Raw genomic sequence first — 24,258 nt, 5'->3', positions numbered from 1 at the left:
AATCCTGTCCAAGGGAAAGCTAGATCTGTCCTCCACAGACTGACAAATTTTCAGCCTTTTGAGTTGGAGCAAGCCCGCTTTGTTTAGTTACACTGCTACCTTTTAGCTGGTGCGTGAGATGCATAAAGGAAGTCACAACCTGCATGCGACAGAGGTCAGGGAACCACAACTGCATGCTCGCTATTTGGAACAAAGGACTTTTAACGGCTGCAAAAGTGTCTTAACTTTTTCTGAGACAGACCTTTCATTTTGGCCTTCACTGAATTGTGAAAATGGTTCAGCAAGCGACATAGCAATCTTAATAATGAAGAAACAGGTGGGAATGCCATTGCAATAGGTGATTTATTTTCAGTACACAGCACAGCTGGTAATGTACACCAGAAATAGGATGGTAGGGTCAGATTTTTAAAAAGGCTCATAACCCTCCCCCCATTTTTTTTTCAATGGGAACTGTCGGGGGATGAGTGCATTTGAAAATCCAGACCCCTCACTTAAAAGTACCTAAAATGGGAGCTTAACTTTTCTGGAAACCTGGCCCCAAATATTTAACACATTCATAGTTTCTCTGATGGTATCACTCTGCTCCAGCCATGCAATGCCGACCAACCAGCCTGAAACGCTAGTGAGTGTTTGCATTCCACATGCAATTCTATTAATCCAATATTAAAACTCCCTCATAAACTAGAGTAGCAGTTGGTTTCCTCTTCCCAAAGCCAGTCCAGAATTTTTGATACTTACTACCCTGCTCTTTTCCCTTGCCATAACATACCCTCCATAACCCAATATACCTCTTGATTGAAAAGAGAGAGAAAGAGAGAGACAGAGAGAGAGACTGGGAAAAATACAGAAGTTTCCATTTTCGGAGTATAAGCTGTCACCAGGGGATCTACTTTATTAATCAAATATTGGAGTGAAGGGTCCTGATCCTGCTATATATGAAGCCATTGGACATGATTGTGGATGGTACCAGCGCAGGGGAGAGATGTCATGGTGCTCCTCCATCTGCACAGGGTGTGGCCACAAGCCCTTTGGAGAAAACAGTCCATGCTCATCTTTACAAATCACCTTAGCTTCTATGGAAGTTTTCCTTCCTAGTGCCCCAGTGGGTGCTAGCTATCTGAAAGGTTATAAAGAAGGGCAGCAGTAAGGCAGAGCAGGGGAAGACAAGGGTTACTTACCTGTAACTGGAGGGATGTGTAGTCCCTATCTGTATTCCACAGAGGGTTTATGCATGTGCCCATGCATCCAGAGCCAGAGAATTTGAAAGTAGTTGTGTCCGTTAGTCTATGCATGCACCTTTTCTTCACCTCATGGTTCCATCTGAAGCGATAAAGGGCAGGGTGGACTGACCGCATCTATGATTCCTTCTCCACTGCGAATCGAACAGATCTACAGCAGAGGGGAAGGAAGGTGGGACTGGAATACAGATAGGGACCACACATGTTGGACGAACCTCCAGTTACAGGTAAGTAACTTCCTCTTCTTCTTTGAATGATGGTCTCTATTGTAGTCCACTGAGGTGATTGACAAGCAGTACCTAATTCAGAGAAAAGTGCAAGGAAGAGGATGAAACAGTTGAATGAGGGACAGCCAAGCCAAATGAGGCATCCGTTGTAGAGTTCTGCACCAAGGCATAGTATGAAGCAAAGGTATTCACCGAACACTACATGGCTGCTCTGCATAGGACTGGAAGCAAGACATTGTGGAGGGTGCCTGTATTTGATGCCTGGGCTCTTGCAGAATGTGCTCTCACGCCAAGGGGTAGCTGCAGTTCTGACAACTGGTAGAGTGTAATACACCCCGAAATCCATTTGGAAATCCTCTGTGTGGAGATTGCCTGCCCCTTAATCTTCTCAGTTATAGCAATCAACAGTCTAGGGGACTTCCTGACTGGTTTTGTCCTCTATAGGTACAAGGCCAAGGCCCTGCAGACAGAAGGTGTCACGTGAAACTTTGGAAAGAAAGAAGATAAGTGTATAGGTTGGTTGACAAGAAATCAGGATATGATCTTTGGTAGAAACTTGGGATGTAGCCGCAGGGAGACTTTGTCCTTGTGAAACATGGTGAAAGGGGGATCTGCCATCATGGCCCCAAGTTCACCTACCACTCTTACAAAAGTAATAGCCAGTAGGTAGGTGACTTTCATGGAAAGGAGGTACATAGAGCATGAAGCCAGAAGCTCTATGGGCAGTTTCATTAATGCTGATAAAATGAGGTTGAGGTTCCACTGGGGAGTGATAGGTGGTTTGGGTGGGAAAGTCCTGTGGAGACCTTTTCAAAATATGGTAGTCAACGGTTGTGTAAATATGGAGTGTCCTTTCATGGGAGAATGGAAGGCACTGATGGCTGTTATGTGGCACTTGAGAGAATTGATGGAGAGCCCTGATGTCTTCCAGGACAGGAGGTAGTCCAAAAGAACAGGAATGTCCAATTCCCCGAAGGAAAGCCCTTTCTGCTGGGCCCAGGAAGTGATGTGTTTCCACTTGGCCCAATTGGGATTCTTGACTAGTCTCTTTCCTGCAGCTCGAAAGGATGTCTTGCACTGCTGATGAATACTCCCATTCTAGAGAAGATGCCCTTCCAAACACCAAGCTCTGAGGTGAAACATCTGTGCATTGGGATGTCTAATCTTGCCTTTGTGCTGCATGAGCAGCTCCTGGAAAGCAGGTAGGGGAGTGGGGGATGGGCCGACATGTGGAGAAGGTTGGGAAACCAAAACTGAAGTGGCCAAAATGGGGTGATCAGAAGAACTGTGGCTCTCTGCCACCTGTTCTTGTGGAGGACTTGTGGGAGCAGTAGAAGAGGGGGGAAGGCATAGCTGGTCTGGTCCGACCAATGGAGGATGAAGGCATCGCCCTGAGAATGGATGCTGACACCCTGCCTTTAGCAGTATGTACTGCATTTTTTGTTGACATGATAGGCAAAGAGGTCTTTGGTTGGAGACCCCCATTAGCTGAAGAGGTCATTTAGCCTGGAGTCATGAAGCTCCTGTTTGGTGACAAATCTTCCGCTGAGAGAGACTGCAATCACATTCTGAGTCCCTGAAAAATAGGTTGCTGACAACAGGATCTTATGGGCAATGCACCAATCCCAGAGATTGACTGCTTCCGCACACAGAGTAGTCAACTTTGTGCCAATTTGTTTGTTGATGTAATAAATGGTAGTGGTGTTGTCCAACTTCCTAAAAACATGATAGAAGCAAATGGATGGGAGAAATGCTTGACATGTTCAGACCACCCAGAGTTCCAGAATGTTGATGCACATCCTGGAATCCCGATGGGGTCCATGTCCCTTGCATCATGTGGTCCCCTATGTGTGCTCCTGATCCTTTGAGGGGTGTATCCATGAGGATCGTCCTGTCCTGGGAGGATGAGAGGAAGGGGATTCCTATGCAGACCTTCCGGGGTCCATTACTGGAAGGAAGATAGCACTTCATGGAGTGACTGACAGCATAAGGTCCATGGCACATCACGTAGGTGAGTAAACATGCTCAAGCCACATCCGTAAGAAGTGAAGTTGGAGGTGAGCGAAGGCAGTGATGTATGTGCAGGCTGTTATGTGGTCAGGGAGGGATTAGCAAGTCCTGACTGGGACAGACTGTTGACTGCTTGGTCAATGAGTTCCTGCAGCATCTGGAATCTGTCCCTTGATAGATAAGCTCAGGCTGTGACTGAATTGATGGAGGCTCCTATGAAGTCCAAGGACTGTGTGGGAATCAAAAGGTGATTTCTTGACATTTGGCTCCCAGGAAAGAAAGGAATCTGAGCAACCTGGAGGTCTAGATTCGAGTTTCGTCTGGATCATGCTGCTAGTAACCAGTTGTTGAAATAGGAAAAAATAAATACCCTGGAGTGCCTGAGATGAACTGCCACTACAGAGAAAACTTTGCTGAAGACCCAGTGAGTAGTAGTGAGTCCAAACGGACCCTGAAAATGCTAAGGACCCAAGATGAAACTCAGGAATCTTTTGTGTGGTGGATGTATGTCTATATGAAAACAGGTGGCCCACATACTGAGAGTCATAAACCATATGCCTTTTTTCTAGTGATGGTATGATGGCCTCTAAAGTGACTATATGAAAGTTGGGGTTGTGGATGAAGCGGCTGAGGTGATGGTAGATCCAGGATTGGTCTCCACCTGCCCTTCTTCTTGGGTACGAGGAAGTAAGTTGAATAGAATCTGTTCCCTGATAGCTGGAGGAACACACTCTATTGCTCCCGTTTGTAGTAAGGAACCTACTTCTAGAGCAAAGATGCTGCCGTGAGAGTGGTCCCTGAAAAGGGATTGGGGTAGAGGATGTGGATGAGGTAGCATGGTGAACTTGATTGTTTAGCCATAGCGGATGATATCCAGGACCCACTTGTCCATTGTTATTGCTCCTGAAGCTGGTAAAAAGAGAGCAAGGTGACCACCAAAGGGGATGGGTTTGTTGCATGACAGTGTTTGTTCCATGCGTTTGTTGCATGGTGGTTGATGGCTTTCTAGCAGCTTTCAGAAATATCGTTTCTCAGAGGATTTAACATGAGATGATGAAGACTGTGAAGGGGAGTCTGGAGACCGGGATTGTTGGGTCTTTTGGCTTTTATGAGGAGATGAGTATGGTCTTTGATGGAAGAACTGGGGAGTCCTGATCCAATGAGTATGTGGCAAGTGGTAGAATTTCTGTTGAATGCAGATGTATGGATACCCAGCAATTGAAGTGTGGCTCTGAAATCCTTGAGGGAGTGGAGGGAATCATGGGTCTTCAGATTAAATCGGTGTGACTCATGTCCAGTTTCGGGCTCCATACTACAAGAAGGATGTGGAAAAATTGGAAAGAGTCCAGCAGAGGGCAACAAAAATGATTAGGGGGCTGGAGCACATGACTTATGAGGAGATGCTGAGGGAACTGGGATTGTTTAGTCTGCAGAAGAGAAGAATGAGGGGGGATTTGATGGCTGCTTTCAACTACCTGAAGGTGGGTTCCAAAGAGGATGGATCTAGACTGTTCTCAGTGGTAGCAGATGTCAGAACAAGGAGTAATGGTCTCAAGTTGCAGTGCGGGATATTTAGGTTGGATATTAGGAAAAACTTTTTCACTAGGAGGGTGGTGAAGCACTGGAATGGGTTCCCTAGGGAGGTGGTGGAATCTCCTTCCTTAGAGGTTTTTAAGGTCAGGCTTGACAAAGCCCTGGCTGGGATGATTTAGTTGGGGTTGGTCCTGCTTTGAGCAGGGGGTTGGACTAGATGACCTCCTGAGGTCCCTTCCAACCCTGATATTCTATGATTGAAAGGAAGATCCTCAATGGTATTTTGCACCTCTATGGGGAAACGGGATGAGGGCAGCCAGGATTCCTTCTGCATGACAATGCCCATGGCTATAGAACACAACTAGGTATCCACATCATCTACAGCCAACTGCAGTGGTTTGCCACCAGTTTGCCCTCCTCCAGGATAGACTGGAAACACATTTGATCTTGCTGAGGCAGCTTTTCAGTAAAGTTCTCCAACTGTCTGTAGTTGAGGAAGTCATATTTAGCCAGCAAGGCCTGGTACTTTGAAATTCAAAGTTGAAGTCTAGAGGGAAGACTTTGCGTCCCAGAAAGTTTAAGCATTTGCCCTCCTTATCTGATGGGGTGGAGTGTGGCTGTTGCTGTCTGCACCATTCCATTACTGCTTACACCAGGAAGGAATTGGGGGGGAGGGATGGGGAGAGAAAAGAAACTCTGACCCCAGGGAGAACTAGTAAACAAATTCCCCAATGGCCTCCCTTCTACTAAAACTGCTACTAAAAACTAAATTATTTTAAAAACAGCAAAAACTAGAAAACTAACTACAAACTGGGTTTGTCAGAGATAAGAGGACACTAGCAGCTCCGACTTGGACCATGTATCAGTGAGAAGGAACTGGAAATGCAGTCGGTCCACTCCTCTCTTTATTACCTCAGATGAAACAATGAGGTGAAGCAAGGGCTCATGTGCAGACCAACAGACACCACTACTTACAAATTCTCCAGCTCTGGACTCATGCTGTACATGCGTAAATCCTCAGTGGAATACAATAGGGACCATCACTCGAAGAACATCCGTGACTTATTTAATGTTGCCTTGTACATTACAAGGCAAGTGGCGATGTTCTCAAAAGCACCTAAGGGTTGGTCTACACTATGAACTTCCATCACCATAGTTACATCTCTCAGGAACGTGAAAAATCCACACCCCTGTGAGATGTATCTATATCGACATAACCTCCAGTGTAGACAACCCTGGATTGACAGAAGAATTCTTCCATTGACTTAGCTACCATCTCTCAGGGAGGTGGACTACCTACGGTGATGGGAGAACCCCTCCCATTGGCACAGGTATTGTCGACACTGGAGCACTACAGTGGCGTAGTTGCAATGGCACTGCTGTAGCATTTAAAGTATAGACAAGGCCTAAGAAGCCTAGAGGTATCTCTGCAGTGTGATACAAGATCTGTGGCACAGCTGAGGCTGGCCTGGGTCATCTGGCTTGGGGGTTAAAAATTGCAGTGTAGATATTCAGGCTCAGGCTGAAGACTAGGATCTGAAACCCTGTGGGGGGCAGGGACTTGCACCTGGGCTCCAGTCTGAGTGTAAACATCTAGATGGCAATTTTTAGCCCTGCAGCCCAAGCCCCAGGAGTTTGAGTCAATTGACCTGGGTTCTGAGACATGGTGCTGCAGGTTTTTTATTGCAGTGTAGACATATCCTAAAAGTCCCATTTTCATAAATGAGTTAGGCTCTTCTGAGTTCCTAAGGATCTAAGTCGCTTTTGAAAATGGAACTGAGTCATTTTTTGAAAATATTTCCCCAAATCTTTAAAAGATACTTCATCTTCTCCCCTACTCACCCAGGCGCCCACCACTGGGCACAGGCATCAGGCAATTGAATGTGTAAAAATGGCTGCCTAACCATTTGCAAATCAAGTTATTCACTTGTGTGCAGGAATGGCACACAGGATCCTGGGGATTGAGGGTGCAGCAAGGGAGGTTTAGGCTGAACATTAGGAAAAAGTTCCTAACTGTCAGGGTAGTTAAACACTGGAATAAATTGCCTAGGGAGGTTGCGGAATCTCCATCTCTGGAGATATTTAAGAGTAGGTTAGATAAATGTCTATCCGGGATGGTCGAGACAGTGTTTGGTCCTGCCATGAGGGCAGGGGACTGGACTCAATGACCTTTCGAGGTCCCTTCCAGTCCTAGAATCTATGAATCTAAGAATCTGTGCAAGCGCAAAGGCATTGAGCCTCCATTTGTTAAAATAGGTGCCCCAGAGTATCAATGCAGCTGCCATGTCTACACCGTTAGGAGTTCTCTCTTTCTTCGTTTCCTTTCTTTGGTCTATAGTTGAAAATGAAAATAAACATGAGTTCAAAGCTGTGTGCTACAGCTGTGTTAATGATCTGACATCAACAGACCAAAGCCAATGAAATCAGAGCAAAAATTGCTGTTTTGTCCTTAGCTCTTTCCATGGAGCTCCTTCCTTACATCACCACAGATGGCATGTGCTTCAGGAATAGACACTGTCCTGAAAGCTCAGCTCCAAACATAGTTCGGGACAATGCGGTGGTCTCTTTCACTGTGCTATAGCTTATACTTCCATTAACCGAATTCTTATCCTTAAAGATTGGGCAAGAAAAATCTTTAAAACACTTTATTCAGTGACAGTTCTGCTTATACACCATGGACCAGATTTTCAAATTCAAGGCAAAAGGGCTAAGCTTCCATTTAAGCAACTAAGTAAAGAAGGCAGATTTCCAGAAATGTTCGGCACCCAGCATCTCACAACCTGGCTGCATAAATCAGCTGTTTTCCATTTCCCATTTCAGGGCCAGATTCTGCCATTCTTACTCAGGTTGTGTGGTACCTTAGTCCTATGGAATCAATGGCACTGCTCCAGGTACCATATAACTTGAGTGAGAGTGTATGGATCGGTTCCTTAGGCTGCGATTTTCAGAGGATCTAAGGGAATTAGGCACCCACTTACTAGAGACTTTTGAATGAAATAAGCATCTTTGTTTTTTTAAGAGTTCATTTGCTCTTGTTCATTATTCCCTCCCTGAATCATCACAAGGTCAGAGCTGGTTCCTCTGGAAATAACCGTGATGTCACAAACTGAGGATTGGGGTTTTAGGATAAGAACAAGCAGCAAGAGCAGGTGAATCCTTGAATATTTGTCATTCAAATTATTTTTTTAAAAAATTAATAATTAATTTTATTGTATAAGAAAAATTACAATGCAAAGCAACACAACACATCATTACAAATATTCATAGCTGTTCAATTAATAACAACCCCCCAGGTGTCCTGAGATTCAGTAAATACAGATTTTTTCAAAAAATATGGGATAGTAGTCCACATTTCATTAGTAATAGGTCCGATCAAGTGCCAGATTGAGAGTCAAGTCATGGTCTATCTATTCTTGAGTGTTGTCCTGGTCAGGTTATTCTTGTTGTGTAATGAAAGAGCTCCAGACACACTCAAAGTCACTAGCTGGTCCACAAGTTTAAAGAGCAGGCCTTCTCCAATCCACACAGTTTCTTTCAAGTCTGATATCCATTCGGAAACAAGAGCTGGTGGGTGACGCTCCACCTTTCACAAGGTGATTCATCCCTTTGCAAGAATTAGAACTAAATGTAGACATCATTCTTTGAACACATTCATTTTCAGGTCTTTGCTTAAGCAGGCAGAGCTCGGGACTTGGGGCGATATTCACATTAGCGTTTTGGTTTTTAATTTTCCATTTGTTGCTACCAGGGAGTCATTTCTGGGACACATACATTCATTTGAACCTGCCATTGGTGGTAGTTGAGATTTTTATTTGATTGGTGAGAGGACAGAACAGGATTTTCAAAAGTAACCAGTGATTTCAGGGGCCTCCATTTTTGGGTGTCCAACTTGTGATGTCTTAATGAGATCTAGTTTTCAGAAAGCTCTGAGCAGCTGCTCTTTGAAAATCAGACCCGTTTAAGATGACTCTAGTTGGGCACCCAAACTCACTAGTCACTTTCAAAAATTTTGGTTGTAGTCTTTGAGAGGGCTTAATATAATTTTTCAGGTGGAATGTAGAACAGTTCTCTTTATTTCACATTCATTATATTATTCTGTATTATTGGGCCAGGATGGTCCAGCTCTCTTCTATCTAACCTTCACCTCTGTCACCATACAGGTTGAATTTTGCATCTACAATCTTAGATAGTGTTTGGAGAAGACCTCTGTATTTCAAAGGATGTTTTACTGGTGCAATTTGGGAAATGAAAACTACTTACAAATGCTCTTGTTTTTACCTGATCCCCCCAAGTCCCAGCTCTGGAATATATTGAACAATTGCCTATATTGACAATGACGTGTAACATTGAACCTGAATTCTTATTTGCACTGTACAAAATATTATGTTGTCCCCTTTTATGAAAAAAAAATAACCTTTTTAACCAGTAAAGAATGCTGTGTGTTCCCAGGTTCATTTTTTTTCCTAATAGCAATTAAAGAACCTATAGAATTGTAGGATGGATCCACATTAGTAGCCAGAAAAGCATTTCTTTCCTTATTTGAGAAACAACGTCTCAGATCCTCAGTTGGTGTCATTCAGTCTAGCTTTGTTGACTTCAAAGGAGTAATGCTGGTTTACACCAGCCGTGGATCTAACCTCAGTCTTTGACCATTTTCATTTTGGACTATTAAAGTCAATGGAGATTTGCTAATTGACATCAGCTGAGGACCTGGCCATCTGTGTTTTTAACATATATAAAGGATATCACAGAGTTTTGCTTTGTTTTTGTTTTTTTTTTCCAATTAGCCTGTTATAATTTTCTCATGAACACCCTTGACTTGAGTGCAGATTATCTAACCAAACCAAGGTAGCCTGTGTTCTAACTGTAAAGTGAGATTGTACAATGGCAGAAGCTGTCTCAGAACCCAGCCTGACCTGTGGGAGCACCTAGATTCTCTGTCTTTTATTTGCTCACAAAAATACCTTGATAGGGCCTGATCCCGAGCAGGCATAAACTGGTGTAGTCACACTGAAGTCATGGGACCTTTACCGATTTATACCAGCTGATGATGTGATTTATGGAAACTAAGCATAGAAATAGTATGCAACTCAATTTTAAAGGAAACTCCCCATTGATTTTAATGAAGAGTACATTATATGGGTATTTCTTAGGGCTCCGTTGTGTAAGCCTTATTCACATTGGTTAGCAATCGATCGGGCACATAGTCTCATTGACTTCATTGGAATTACATGTGTGAGAAAGGGCTCGTTGTTTTGTTTAAGGCAGTGGTTCTCAAACTTTTGTACTGGGGGACTCCTTTCACACAGCAAGCCTCTGTGTGCGACCCCCCCTTATACATTAAAAACACTTTAACAAATATTTAACCCTATTATAAATACTGGAGGTGAAGCGGTGTTTGGGCTGGAGACTGATCGCGACCCCCCATGTAATAACCTCCTGACCGCCTGAGGGGTCACGACCCCCAGTTTGAGAACGCCTAATTTAAGGTCTTTAAAGAATATATGGGGGAGCAGTGTGGATATAGTTTGAAATATATCATTACAGTTTGGAAGAATGGCCAAGTAGTTGCTATTTACAAAAACACGACTTCAGAATATAACATGGATCTTTCTTTTCAGTTTAAAAAGTCAAACACAGGAAAATAGAATTAAAAAGCCTGCGATACTCTCTGGGGTTCCAACCTCTTCGCATTGCTTTGGGGTTGTGAAGGGATTTCAAGGCAGCTAGATTTGGCCAGCTGAGCAGTAACTCATTGTGGCAGTGCTAGTAAAGGGACAACAGACCCTGATACTGTCCCATCCCAACACAGTGTTGGTATGGGGCCCTAGGATACTGTTACCAGCAGGCAGAGTTTAGAGCATTTCCAAGCTTGCTATAAACTCAGTGAGGGACTTCCCAGGGCAGATCAGGTCAGTGTATCAGGGAGTCACAATTGTTTTCCCCAGCCTCCATATTCCAAGCAAATCCTGGTGCTACGGTGACCAGACAGCAAGTGTGAAAAATTGGGAAGAGGGTGGGGGGTAATAGGCACCTATATAAGAAAAAGCCCCCAGAATCGGGACTGTCCCTATAAAATTGGGACATTTGGTCACCCTACCTGATGCAGAAGAGAATTTCACCCACAGGGCCTGTTTTCACATAAACATTTTCAGGAACGAGAAGAGAGAAGCACAGGAATATTGGAGATAAAGGCTGCGGCCACAGTGGAACATTTTCCAGAGTTATCCATGAAGCATCAGATGTTCTTTACTCGGGGGTTGGACAGGGCTGGTTTGCATCTATCTGATCCCCTGGCATAATCTTCTAACCTCTACTTCTGTGTCCCGTGCTGCTCTGCTACATGCACGGGCAGCACAGCTAATGAATTTAACAAGGTGTCTGTGAGATCCATTAAAGCAACAGCGCTCCATAGATCTTGTTAATTTCTGGCACCTCTGTTTGCAGCAGCAGTGAAGTGGAGCAGGGCAGAGGAACGGAATGGAGGAGCTGAACCAGGAGGAGGAAAGGCTGGGGAAGCAGCAGGAGATTGGTAGAGGGAGGCAAGGAGGAAACTGAAGCAGGAAGGAGGGGAAAGGAAAAGTGGAAGAGGGGGTAAGTGGAGAACAAGAAAGGGAACAAACTCAGAGGGAAAGAAGTGAAAGAGGAAGGGAGAAAAAAAGACAAAGGAGAAGAGGTGAAAGGAAATACAAGAAAGGAAAGGAGAAAGCAATCACAGGAGACAGCAATCACAAAATGAAAGGATGGGTATAAGCAGGAAAACACCACGTGCAGTAAGAAGTAGAGAGGAAACAATGCAGGAAGTTGGGACCCTGTGATGGCAAATGATGGAGCAGGGTGAAAATGATCCACAGTAACTTTTCTCCATGAAAATAATGACATTTTGGCACAATGGGATTTTGTGAGGAAATTTCCACCTGAGTGAAAACATCACAGGCTTTTGATGAAAAATTCCACAAAACAATTTTAAAAAAAATCTCTTGCTTTGCCATATTTCATGTAAAATGAAATATGTCTTCTAATCAGCTCTAGGGGTAGATCCTGAACTCAGTGAAGTCTTTGCAAAACTCCCATTGGCTTCAAGGATGCACAATCCAGTCTTAGAAGCTGGCCGCCTACATGCAGCCGGGGGGAAGCGAAAAAGACATGGGGAAACAGCACAGAGAACTTGGGAGGACAGAGACATAGAGTGGGGTCACTGGTCATCAAAGAAAAAATAAGCAGGCTTCATTTACTTTGTTGATTTTATATTTATAAATAATTCCTTTTGGGTGGAGAACTATCTACCTCTTTCATTTTAATATATGTTGGGATGGGCCATAACCATGTAATCATGTAGCAGTGATCAAATATTTCTGATGAATTAAACCCTGATTAGGTGCAAATACAAACCAGTGTGGGGTGTGGTTTTACATCCATTTCATATGACACGATGTTGAAGAAATATGGAAGAACTTAACATGATGAGTGGTGGAAGGCAGGGACGGTGAGAGTGGAGTATCTTGGGATTGTGGGTTTAGTCAGTGGGCAAACCACCACACCTGGACTTCTTAGGCATGTGCTAAACTTTAAGCATTGGGAATAATCCTAGCAGCTTCCACTTTTCTGCTCAGCTCTAGTCATCCTTCCCCAACCCTATTTCTGTCTGGTGCTCTTGGCATGTCCCCTCTGCCATGTAGATTGTGAGCTCTCCGGGGCAGGAACTGTAGTCTTTGATCTATGTCTGTGCGGTGCTGGGCACAACAAAATCATCACAGAAGCATAGAAATATCAGGCTGAAAGGGACATCAGGACGTGATCTAGTCCCATCCCCTGCACCTGATCCTGGACTGAGGTTCCTAAGGTGCTCCGGAAATACAAATAATCAAAAATAAGATGCTGATGCTACCTCACAGTGCACGAAGTTAAACAGGAGCATGCTTACAGGACTGGGGTTCGAGATTGCAGGGGTGGTGAGGAATGTTAGGACTGTGGACATGGCAAGTAGGGCCTGAGTGAGAGAAGAGGCGCTGATACATTTTGACCTCTGCTCTTTAATGTTAAGAGCACTGTGGGGGGATTTTCTACCCTGTGGGGTGAATTCCACTGAGCAAAACTGAGTTCCTATGACAAAGTGACTCCCTTGCTGCAGGGTAGGAAAAACGTTAAGGTTCTGGGAAAGCAGGGTTTTTATTTTATTTTAAATTGATGCAATAGGCATATTGGCCGGCAGCAAGAGAGAGAGAGAGAGAGAAAGAGAGAGAGTGTGTGTGTGTGTGTGTGCGCGCGTGTGTGTGTGTATACACACACCCCTGGATCACAAGGGGTCATATTCCTTTACATTCTAATTCAACATCTGTGATAACCTGACTTCAATTTAATCCCGCTGGAAACACACTCTCTACGCTCAGTTTGAATAAGTGACAGGATAAGGCATAGACATTATTACACAAACAATACACGCCATTTAAAAAAACAGCACACAGTTCACCAATAGCCCTAAGGCATTTACCACATGACTGTAGTGCTGTGGATTCAGTCTGAGCCAATCAGGCTGATCGCAGAAGAATATACACATGCACACATAAAAGGTCCCCAAAACTGTTCACCCAGAGCCTAATTCTGCATGGTGGAGATAGAGTTCTGCCCTCAGAAGAAGCTGACTCCTCCTGCGGGAGTTGAGCTTCGGGCTGGGCTCTAGTGTAGGATCTGAGTTGTCCTTGCAACATTATATACGATACAGAAGTACAGTTAATGATCAAAATGATCCTAATTCTTCTACTAACAGCTATGTTTTGGACTGGATGTTTTTCATGCACATTCTGGGTCTGATTCATATTTACACTAAGGCCTCTGGCAGTTTAAATGTAATTTATGGCCAATTTAAATCCTCTTTACACCACCAGGATTCAGAACTCAGAATCCAGCTGTGGGCATTTATTACACAGATCTAGATTTGACTGATGTTTCTCAGTTTGTCACTGTTGCAAAATCAGCCATATCAATTGTACCTAAATTTATTTGTATCTTTTCTAGGTAAAAATCATATGCTATGACATCACTTCCTGTGCCTGACTCCCCACTCACAGTGGTGTAAGTGAGGGGGAACTCCGCTGCAGCCAGTCATACCAGTGTGAAAGCACACTCAGCGAGAGGACATTTTTGCCCCACTATATTTACTTGCATAAAACTGTGCCAGCAACAGAACTTTAAAAAAAAAATAGCAACCCATAATAATCCCATTGCTATTATGCCAGAGAATGGTTTGTCAGTTATTCAAACTCAAGTGTAAATTTATTTCAGTAAAGGAGCCAAGGTATTGGCTGCAAGCACAGTGACCGTACGTTCAACCCTCTCATGCATTTGTTATCATCGACACAGGCTATAAAAGACGAAGCTTCCTTGGAAACTGCTGACTGCGCACAACAGTTAATTGCTCCCCTTTTTCTTTTCCCCTCCCCCAGATCTCTCTACTACATTTAAATCAACGTGTCTTCTCCCCAACTACAACAAAGCCGGTGAAAACGATCAGAAAACTACTCACTCCAAGGTCACCTGAGCCACGGCATCCATTGAACTGTATCCGTTTTCCATGAAGATCTCCGTGTACCGTCCCATTTTGATGGCTTCCAGCCATTCACCTACGGATCTGTAGGCACCACTTCCCAAGGGGCTATGCTCTACTAATAAATTTGACACTCTAAAACAAACAAAAAGGTCAGTTTGAAGATGTACCCAACTCCACTAATTCACTTACAATGTTTTTAGATTGCACTTTCCTAGATAAACCAGATACTTGTGCCCTTAATTACATCAAGAGTTGCTTAATCATAGAATCAGTTGCATTAGTCTGCTTACTTACACATGGGAGTAAGTATTGCTCAATATGAGTAAGGGTACCAAGGGTAGTCTAAATACTCCTGTCAATCGGAGTTTTCCCATTGACTTTGGTGTGAGCACTTAGGCCGACGCTGAAAGCTTTTGAAAATCCTGCTCTTTAAACTATTTTACCAGCAAAAAGAAGAGATGAAAGCATCACAGAGGACCAGATAAGCAAGAATTTGCACAGATCACAACCTGCCTCTTTATCTGTTTGCATTATTCACTGCAGCATTACTCTTTGCACCATTCTTTTGCTTTCCAGAGCACAAAGGAGAAGGCCTCAGCAGAACAATGCTGTTAGCACTTGTCAGTAGAACTGCTCATTTGTAAGGAGGCTGCCATTCTATGTGGTCCCGGCTCCTAGGAGTAAACTGCTCGAGACTGCATACCTTCAGGACCTCAGTTTTGTCATTCTCCTAAATCAAAGAGTCCAGATCCCAGAAGCCAAAATCTATTTCTAAGCACGTCAGGAGGAGGAAGGCAAACACAAATCATATTCCCCAGTACTGAGAAACCAGACTGTGGTTAGAATATAAATGCCTGATTCTGCAAACTTGGACAAGATTCTCAAAAAGTGCTCAGCACCCAGCACTCCCAGTGATTTCAGCAATTGATTAAATCAGGCCATGGATTCAGGAGGTTGGCTTTAGGCACTCATTTAAAACAAACAAACAAAATTATAATAATCTTGGCCTATGATTCAAGTAGCTTAGGTCATGGGAGTTGTTCCACTGAAGTCAACAGAACTATTTGTATTGTGTCTATCACAGTGAGGTCCCATTCTTGGTTGGTCACTAGGTACTACTGCAATATAAATGACAATCCCTAGCTCTTATACAGCACTTTTCAACAGCAGACCAGTATCATTATTCCCATGTTACATATGGGGAAACTGAGGCACAGTGGGGTGAAAGGACTGCAAAGTCATCCAGGTGAGTTGGGGATGGAACTCATGCTTCCCAAATACAGGTTAGTGATTTATCCACTAAGTCACGCTGCCTAATAATAATATAGCCCTGTGGAATGCTATCCACAGGTATCAGCATTTGCAGGGTTGAGCCCTGAATATGTAAATTCAATTCAAGTGTACCTGACTGGAAGAACATCCAGGATATTATATTATTTAGCACTTCAGGAATCTTCATATATTTTATGATCACATTAGTATTATTTGTTAACTTAATGGCTATACTGAAGGGTCCAATAAAATGTAAATATTGCCAGTAACAACAGCATAATGCTTTCACATGATGTTTTAAACATAGAAGGGATTTAAACTTCCTTACTAATCAGAACAAAAAAGTGGATTCTCAGTATTAAAGCCATGAGGAATCTACTGCTGTGCACACATTGTAATGTCACTGTTCCCTCTTGTATTTGTATTAATGGGACATTTTTAATACGGAATATGTTATGTTTGAAAACATCATTTAGTTCTGCATTGCATTTAACTAAGGATTGATTCAGTAATGTTCTATTATGGATACAGAATGATATGGGTAAAAGGAACCTGACTACAAAAAAAAGGCTGTTCGGATACACCACTCTCTTTGGCAATACTCACATTAGTAGATATTAGGAATTGTTTGAAACTGTAAATGCATTAACATATCAGCAAAGTGCTTAGCACCTATAAGAAATGGTTTACTGACAATTTTTACTTTCTGTAGTACACTCTGATAGAGCAGTGCATGAATCACTACACAACATGCCCCAAAATGATTATTCCAAGCTGAAAATGAAAGAGAAGAGTTCCACATTTTATGCTACCATAAACCTTTTTTATGCAGATGTGCTAGGAATGACATTACAACTGATTGCTAATAAGATTCATTCTCCAATAGCTTCCTCAGAAAGTTAATGATTCATGGGAAGAAGCCTGAAGAATCATGCCTACTTTGTATTTAAAAATGACATGTACCCCAATAAACAAATATTGCCTCATAGGTCCATATCTTCAAATGTATTTAGGAACCTAACTCCTGGAGTTCTGTGTCTAACTTTTAGGATCTGTGTTATGGAGCCAACTGAACTGTTCCCAACATATTGCTTATTTCTAGACTGTTGCTACAGTTAGTCTCATCAATATAAATACTTGTGTAATATCCTCCCCAAGATGAAAATGCAGCTCTTACAAAGCCAGGGCCAAATCCTCAGCTGGTGTAGATCAGTGTAGCAGTATAATTAAGTAGTAAGTAAAATAAGGCTGCAGAGAAAAAATGCAATGCACCCATAATTAAAAAAGTTATTCTTCCCAGGCTTCTGCCATGGTGGTAAAATTGTTATCTGAGATGACTGACCGGCAGGAATTTACCAAAATATTTATACTTCTATTTCCTACCACGTCAACCTTAATTGTAGGCTTGCATTTATCATGTTTCATACTAATATTGCATGCTGGCTCTTAATGTTTTTTATAAACTTGTGCACTTTTTTTTTGGAAACCACATGGATTTATTAATGTTTGAAAATCTGTTAGAAATGGAAGTAGACACTAATGGACTTCCGAATGATTGTGGTTGGTTATATCAGGGTAGGAACACATCTGGTTTTACTAATCCCCAGAATTTGCCCTAAAGGATTTCTTTCCTATTCATATTACCAGGATAAAGTCAACAGAGAGATAATTTGAGTGATGTTTCATATATACTTTACAGGCCAAATCCTGCCCTCCCTTTCCTTGGGTGTAAATCACAAGTAACTCCATTCTGTAGCTCTAAACATAGCTGAAACTCAAGCTTTTCCAAGACAGATCATGATAATTTCAGAATGGATGCATTTATAATGTGATTGAATTGGTCACGTATCTGCCAATTTACACAGAAAGAGATGATTTGGGAAAACTATTCTGGACACAATGAAGCTTGCGGTACATCCTCCAGGGTTTGCACAGATCGGAGAGTGAGAGCTATTTCAGTGCCAGGGTATTATAACATGAATCATGCATGGAGAAACAGAAATGGCCTGAATTTATACCTGCTCGACGCATTAACCAGTGTCTTCAAGCTGCTCGGGTTACGGATGAGCTTGTCCAACATGCTGACAATTTCATCAAACTTGGGCCTGCTGTTCCGATCTTTCTGCCAGCAGTCGAGCATTAGCTGGTAAAGAGCAGCCGGGCAGTCCATGGGACTTGGCAAACGGTAGCCCTCCTCCACAGCTTTTATCACCTAGGGGAGACAAAACAAGAGAGTGGGTTGTTTTCTTGTGCCAAATGCAAATTGTTTTAACTAAAAAGCTTCATGTTCATCAATTCATCCATCGTTTCTTACCAAAACACACCACAGATCTCTGTCAGACATGTCACTGCCCCATGTATCTTTATTAATCAGGAAAGGAGGGGTTGAAAAATTAATTTTCATTAACTGAAAGAAATTTGATGAAGATCCTCAGCTGATGTAAATTGCCATAGAATAACTGAAGTCAATGGACCAAATCCTCCGCTCCGTTTAAATCTATAGGCCTGAGATTCAGCGGGTGTACATTGCCAGAATTCCAGTGAAGGCAGGCAATTGCTTCGTCAAAGTCAATGGACCTACTCCAGTTTACACCAGCTGAGAACCTGTAATCCATCATGTTTATCTGCTCTTGAATTCTGGGAACAGCAGCATATGCTCTTTTTAGCAATTTCTCGGAAAAGAAAATATATATTTTTTAATTTAAAGGCATGCGCTGGACCACACATTTGTTATGCAACAATAAAAGTCCACCTTTATTTCAAACCAGACTTTGAATGCTAAATGATGGATAGATTCAAGGCAGAGGCAGCATGGCCATCTCATACATCATTCAATAACGTTGGGGTCTAGTCATTTGTTATTGTGTACACATTTCTACCAGGAAATGAAAATGCTTGCATGATGGTACCTGGCCAATAAAAGCAGAGTAGGATTAAAATCCATTGATTTTAAATGGAAATGTAGAAAAATATGATATTTTCATAACATGGCTCTGTAGCTAAAAGAACAGTTACAAATGTGTGCTTTCTTGTTTCCTTTAGAGTGAAAAGACATGAGAACAACACACACTGAGTGCAGAACAGACCTTTTTTTTTTTTTTAATGAAGACAGAAAGTAATCAAATCCATTCTGATTACAAAACAATTTACTTTCACCATTTTGGTGCATTAATTAATTGAAAGTTATGAGGTAAATTTTTAAAAGAGGTCAGACCCAGCAGCTCCTAATTAGGTATTGTGACAAAGTTCCTCCTCTACCTTGGTGGGTCCTGCGCTTATTCGCAGATTTGCTCACCTCATTGATCTTCCCCACAGTCTGGATCAGCTGCTCCTGTGTCTGATCAGGAGTTGGGAGGTTTGGGGGGAACCCGGGCCCACCCTCTACTCCGGGTTCCAGCCCAGGGCCCTGTGGATTGCAGCTGTCTATAGTGCCTCCTGTAACAGCTGTGTGACAGCTACAACTCCCTGGGCTACTTCCCCATGGCCTCCTCCAAACACCTTCTTTATCCTCACCACAGGACCTTCCTCCTGGTGTCTGATAACACTTGTACTCCTTAGTCCTCCAGCAGCACAGCCTCTCACTCTCAGCTCCTTGTGCCTCTTGCTCCCAGCTCCTCACATGCACTTCCTCTCCTCTGGCTCCTCCCCGCCTGACTGGAGAAAGCTCCTTTTTAAACCCAGGTGCCCTGATTAGCCTGCCTTGATTGGCTGCAGGTGATCTAATCAGCCTGTCTGCCTTAACTGGTTCTAGCAGGTTCCTGATTACTCTAGAGCAGCCCCTGCTTTGGTCACTCAGGGAACAGAAAACTACTCATCCAGTGACCAGTATATTTGCCCTCTACCAGACTGGTCTGGGTCTGTTACAGTATCTAAACCAGTCACTGGATTTTCAGAAGAGTTCATCTTTTATTTAGGCACATATGGTATGTGACTATTCCAAGATAGTCTTAACGTCCCTTCCTGCATACTCTGTGCTCCCAGTCCTGTTGACTCAATGAGGTCGAAGGTTGCTGCCATTGATGGTGAATGTTATGTGATAAACCATGGTGTTCTGATTGCGTGGATTTCAAAGAATACCTTGCAAAAAAGTCTCCATCATTTTAACACCCTGCAGGACTTATAATTACAGACATCTAACACCATTGTTTTCAAATACAGTCAGCAGTTAGCAAAATTGTTCTTGTAATCTTAATCCAGACTGCGTTCATCTGTGGTAAAGGCAATCAGGCAGACCCACTACAGGCAATCATCATTATTAAGAAGGTTACAAAATGCAGGTCAGCTATAATACCTGAGTTTGCTGATACAAGTCATTTCACATTGCCCTCCACCAGGGAACCCTGTCTACAACTGGTTGGGAACTTTTTGACTGATTGATTTTTCATGGGAAAATGCTGTTGAGACCAAAACTTTTTGCAGAAAGATATCGATTTCAACATGAGTTTTGTCAGGAAGGTTTCTCATATTCAGCATGGAATTAATGGTAAAACCAGAGAGAGAAGGGAAAAGACTTTAAGAATAGCCAACAGCCTAGTGGTTAGGGAACTCTGCTTGGATGTTAGAGATCCAGCTACAGCAAGGGAGATTTAGGTTGGACATTAGGAAAAAGTTCCTAACTGTCAGGGTAGTTAAACACTGGAACAGATTGCCTAGGGAAGTTGTGGAATCTCCATCGCTGGAGATATTTAAGAGTAGGTTAGATAAATGTCTATTAGGGATGGTCTAGACAGTATTTGGTCCTGCCATGAGGGCAGGGGACTGGACTCGATGATCTCTCGAGGTCCCTTCCAGTCCTAGAGTCTATGAGTCTATGAGGACCGTGCTCTTGCTAATCCAGACCAGGGCCTTAAAACAAGGCTCTCCCACATTCCAGCTGCTCTAATCACTGAGATTCTGGGTCTCTCTTTTTTGTTATTTCATGACAAAATTTGAAATGTCTTGGATTTGGGCCACATCAGAACAGAAACAAATGCTGAAACCTCAAATTTTTCAGGAATTGGAATTTTTTTATACCAGCTAGAACCTAGTCTTGCACCAGCTGGAATAGCCCCTTTCATTGGCAGCACTGACCCAGGAGGGGAATGAGGCCATCAAAGCTTCTACTAGCCGAAACTTTGGTGCTATCAAGTCTTCTAAGGACATATCCTAGTGAACAAAATTACACGGTGCATTGTATTTTCATTGGGTGCTGATGGGTACTGAGCACTTCTGAAAATGCAGCCCCAGTGTCTACATCAAGTAAACCTTTTGAGCCCAAATGAAGACCCATCCAAAGCCCTCTGATGTCAATAGAAAGACTCCCATTGACTTCAATGGCCATTGGAGCAGGCTCGTGGTTCTTCTATCCCATTTAGGCCAGAATTAGTGAGTGGTCTTGCTCTGTGATAATGGTTTTGTTCACAGCACAGTAAGTAGGCCCGACCTACTTCTGTTATCCAGATTCTCTGCTTTTTGCATCATGTTTCTAGTCTCTCCTTGAGATCAAATTTGCAGCCATTGAATAAAATCATCCCATGTGGCATGGGCAAAGGATCATGCAGCGCCTAAGTACTCTACCTGCACGTGTATTTATAACCCAGAGGGCTCCTCCTGCAAGATACACCAACAAGAATATAGTAGCAAGATGGGTAGCAGACAAGCTGGAACCAGTACAGAATAGATCTGAACCATATCTGCAGTGAGGGTAGGTACATTTTATATTCCTGGCACTAACATCAATAAAGCAAACTCAGTTTAAAGGATATTGTCCATTCTGGCAATACAATGCAAATGGTATCACAACACTGTAAGATGCCATGATGCTACGGCATCTTTTTTTCACGGTGCAGATGTTCTCAGGCATCCAGTATGAGAAAGAAGCAGCAGCTAGCAAGGCTCTGGAAGCAACCACTGTATGGGGGCATCACACAATTTTGTTCACTAACACATGCACCCTTTGATGGGCCAAACATTTGAGCTGAGAGAAGACTTGAGGGCCCTAAGACACCCTGTAATCATTGCTGTCCATTTACAGAGCAGTGCCAGTTGGCTCAGGGCTGCTTGGTGGAGAATGAAATGAGATAGCTTGTGCTAACGCAGGTAATATATTTAACCCAATGGTTTCACTAATTTTAAAGCCAGAAGCAACCACTACAATCATTTAGTCTGATAACCTGCATAACACAGGCCAGAGAATTCCACCCAACAATTTCTGCATCAAGTCCACATCTTGTGGTTGACCTAGAGCATGGTTTTTAGAAAGACATCCAATTTTGATGTAAACACTTGATTTGTAGCCTTCTGAATAACAGTGACTGCCCATATTGATTCTCCCTATACTGCTGTTAACAATGAAAAAAAACAAACTGAATTACAATTAGAGAACAATTTTGCTAACCACTGACTATATTTTCAAACAATGTGTTTTAACTGGCTGTAATTATAAGTCACACACCGAGTAAGAATGATGGGAACTCTTTCACGAGTTGAAATCCATGCAATCAGAGCACCATGGTTTACCACATAACATCTACCATCAACGTCAGCAACCTCTGACTCTTTGGCCAACAGGGGTGGTAGTTGAGTATATGGAAGAGAGGAGGCAGAAAACACTCTGGGAACAGTCACATACCAGACTGGGAAACACCCTTGAGTTAAATTTGTTTGTTTACTATGATCGATTCAGTTGCCAAGTATATGCAATATAGGCGCAGAGGTAATCCAAGCAAAGCTTGGACAGGAACCAATGCTAATTTCAAGAGCCAAATCTCTTATTACTTCTCTAATCTGCATGTTTTGAAGAGCCAGATTAATGCACCTCTTTTCCAAGATGCATTTGTGAAATTCATTCAATGTCCAGCAGGATGTAGCTAAATTAATTTTCTCCTTTTTTTTTTTAAATAAAGGGTTCTAGAAAATGTTCATGTCTGAAATGTTCACTATCCACAAGAGTGATTCCTCTGGCGGTGGGGTGTTATCTTGATGACTCCATATTGCATCCTAGTTTATAGCTTGGCATTTACCTAACATCTGTGGCATCTCAGTGCATTTGTATTAAAGCCAGTTAGAGCTGCTTACTGCAATGGCAGAAGAGACAAACTTGGGACCAAATGTATTCATTTTCTGCATTGGGCATGGCAGAAAGTTTGTGATTAGATTGGGATAATCCCCTGGTAGGTGTACATAGCATCTTAAGAGATGACTAAAAGGGGATACGATAGAGGCCTACACAATCATGACCGGTGTAGAGAAAGTAAATAAGGAAATGTTATTTGCTCTTTTTCATAACACAAGGTCTAGGGGTTACCAAATGAAATTAATAGGCAGCAGGTTTAAAACAAACAAAAGAAAGTATTTTTCACACAAAGCACAGCCAGCCTGTGAAACTCCTAGCCAGAGGTGTGAAGGCCAACACTATTATAGGGTTCAAAAAAGAACTAGGTAAGTTGATGGCAGATCGGTCCATCAATGGCTATTAGCCAGGATGGGCAGAGATGGTGTCCCTAGTCTCTGTTTGCCAGAAGTTGGGAATGGGCGACAGGGGAGGGATCACTTGATGATTTACCTGTTCTGTTCATTCCCTCTGGGGCACCTGGCTTTGGCCACTGTTGGAAGACAGGATACTGGGCTAGATGGACTTTGGCTGTTCTTATGTTCTTCATGGTAAACTTCCTTTAAGTAAGGTAGCAACTGAGATGGAGAGACTTAGGGCCATGGTTGTTCTGAGTCAGCAAAATAGCAAATCTGTCTGCCTGGCTGAATGCTTTCTCTGCCCTTTTTGCTATGTGTGACGGTAAGATACTGTCTTTGCTTGGATGTTACCGCTGACCAGGAAGGACAGATAGGATTGTTCCATGCAGCAGGTGATCACACACTTGCTTATGGTGACAGAGGCGCTAGATAAAATAAGGGAGAAGCAGGAGTCTCCAAAGGAACTTTTATGGTCAAGGTAATTGCTAACACCAAAAGGACAAGACCATTTTATTTTAAACATTGGGTCTCCTGCTCCCCTGTGTGTGTTGGGGAGAGGTTGCCGCCATGGAGAAGGGGAGTTTTGCCCATGTGACACGCTCCCTTCATCCCAGAAGTCTCTCTGAGAGGAGGAGCAGGTAGAAAGAGGCAGTGATCAAATGCCTGCTGGTCTCTGCTAGAGTCTTCCCAACCTGTCTCACGAAGTTCCTAGAGGCAGAGGAGCTGTATTTTTCTTCCATGTTGTGAAGCCCCCTTTAGAAGTGCCTTTGAAGCCTAGCTCCTGCATTCAGTATGGTCCAGGGATATGTAAGAACCAGGCGGCAAAGAGTAGGCAAGGGGAATTGGAATGAATACCTCCTGCAGGCCCCTGAGACCCATGTGTATCTTGGAGCATCTGTGGATGAATGGAGTGCAGCTTCTTCCTGGGCTATGGGATTCAGACCAGGGCAGAATTCAAAGGGAACTCTATGAATTAGGTTTC

General features: G+C 43.0%; 1 protein-coding gene across 11 annotated transcripts in view; it reads right to left on the bottom strand.

Annotated features, from left to right (window-relative positions):
• EPHA5 (EPH receptor A5) overlaps positions 1 to 24,258 on the bottom strand; it is a 422,435-nt gene that overhangs the window by 80,750 nt on the left and 317,427 nt on the right. For 8 of the 11 annotated variants that reach the window (XM_030565412.1, XM_030565416.1, XM_030565409.1 and 5 more), the window contains 2 exons: positions 17,846 to 18,039; positions 14,532 to 14,687 (listed from right to left, as the gene is read on the bottom strand). In XM_030565412.1, coding sequence (XP_030421272.1) covers positions 14,532 to 14,687; positions 17,846 to 18,039 — 350 coding nt within the window. Of the gene's footprint in view, positions 1 to 7,191; positions 8,613 to 14,527; positions 14,688 to 17,845; positions 18,040 to 24,258 lie in introns of those variants that run through there. The other 3 variants (XM_030565410.1, XM_030565411.1, XM_030565418.1) reach the window with 2 other exon arrangements.

Source organism: Gopherus evgoodei, chromosome 5 (assembly GCF_007399415.2).
Source record: "Gopherus evgoodei ecotype Sinaloan lineage chromosome 5, rGopEvg1_v1.p, whole genome shotgun sequence".
NCBI lineage: Eukaryota > Metazoa > Chordata > Testudines > Testudinidae > Gopherus > Gopherus evgoodei.
The sequence above is the reverse complement of the archived record's forward strand: the minus strand, read 5'-3'. Positions and strand labels throughout refer to the sequence as shown.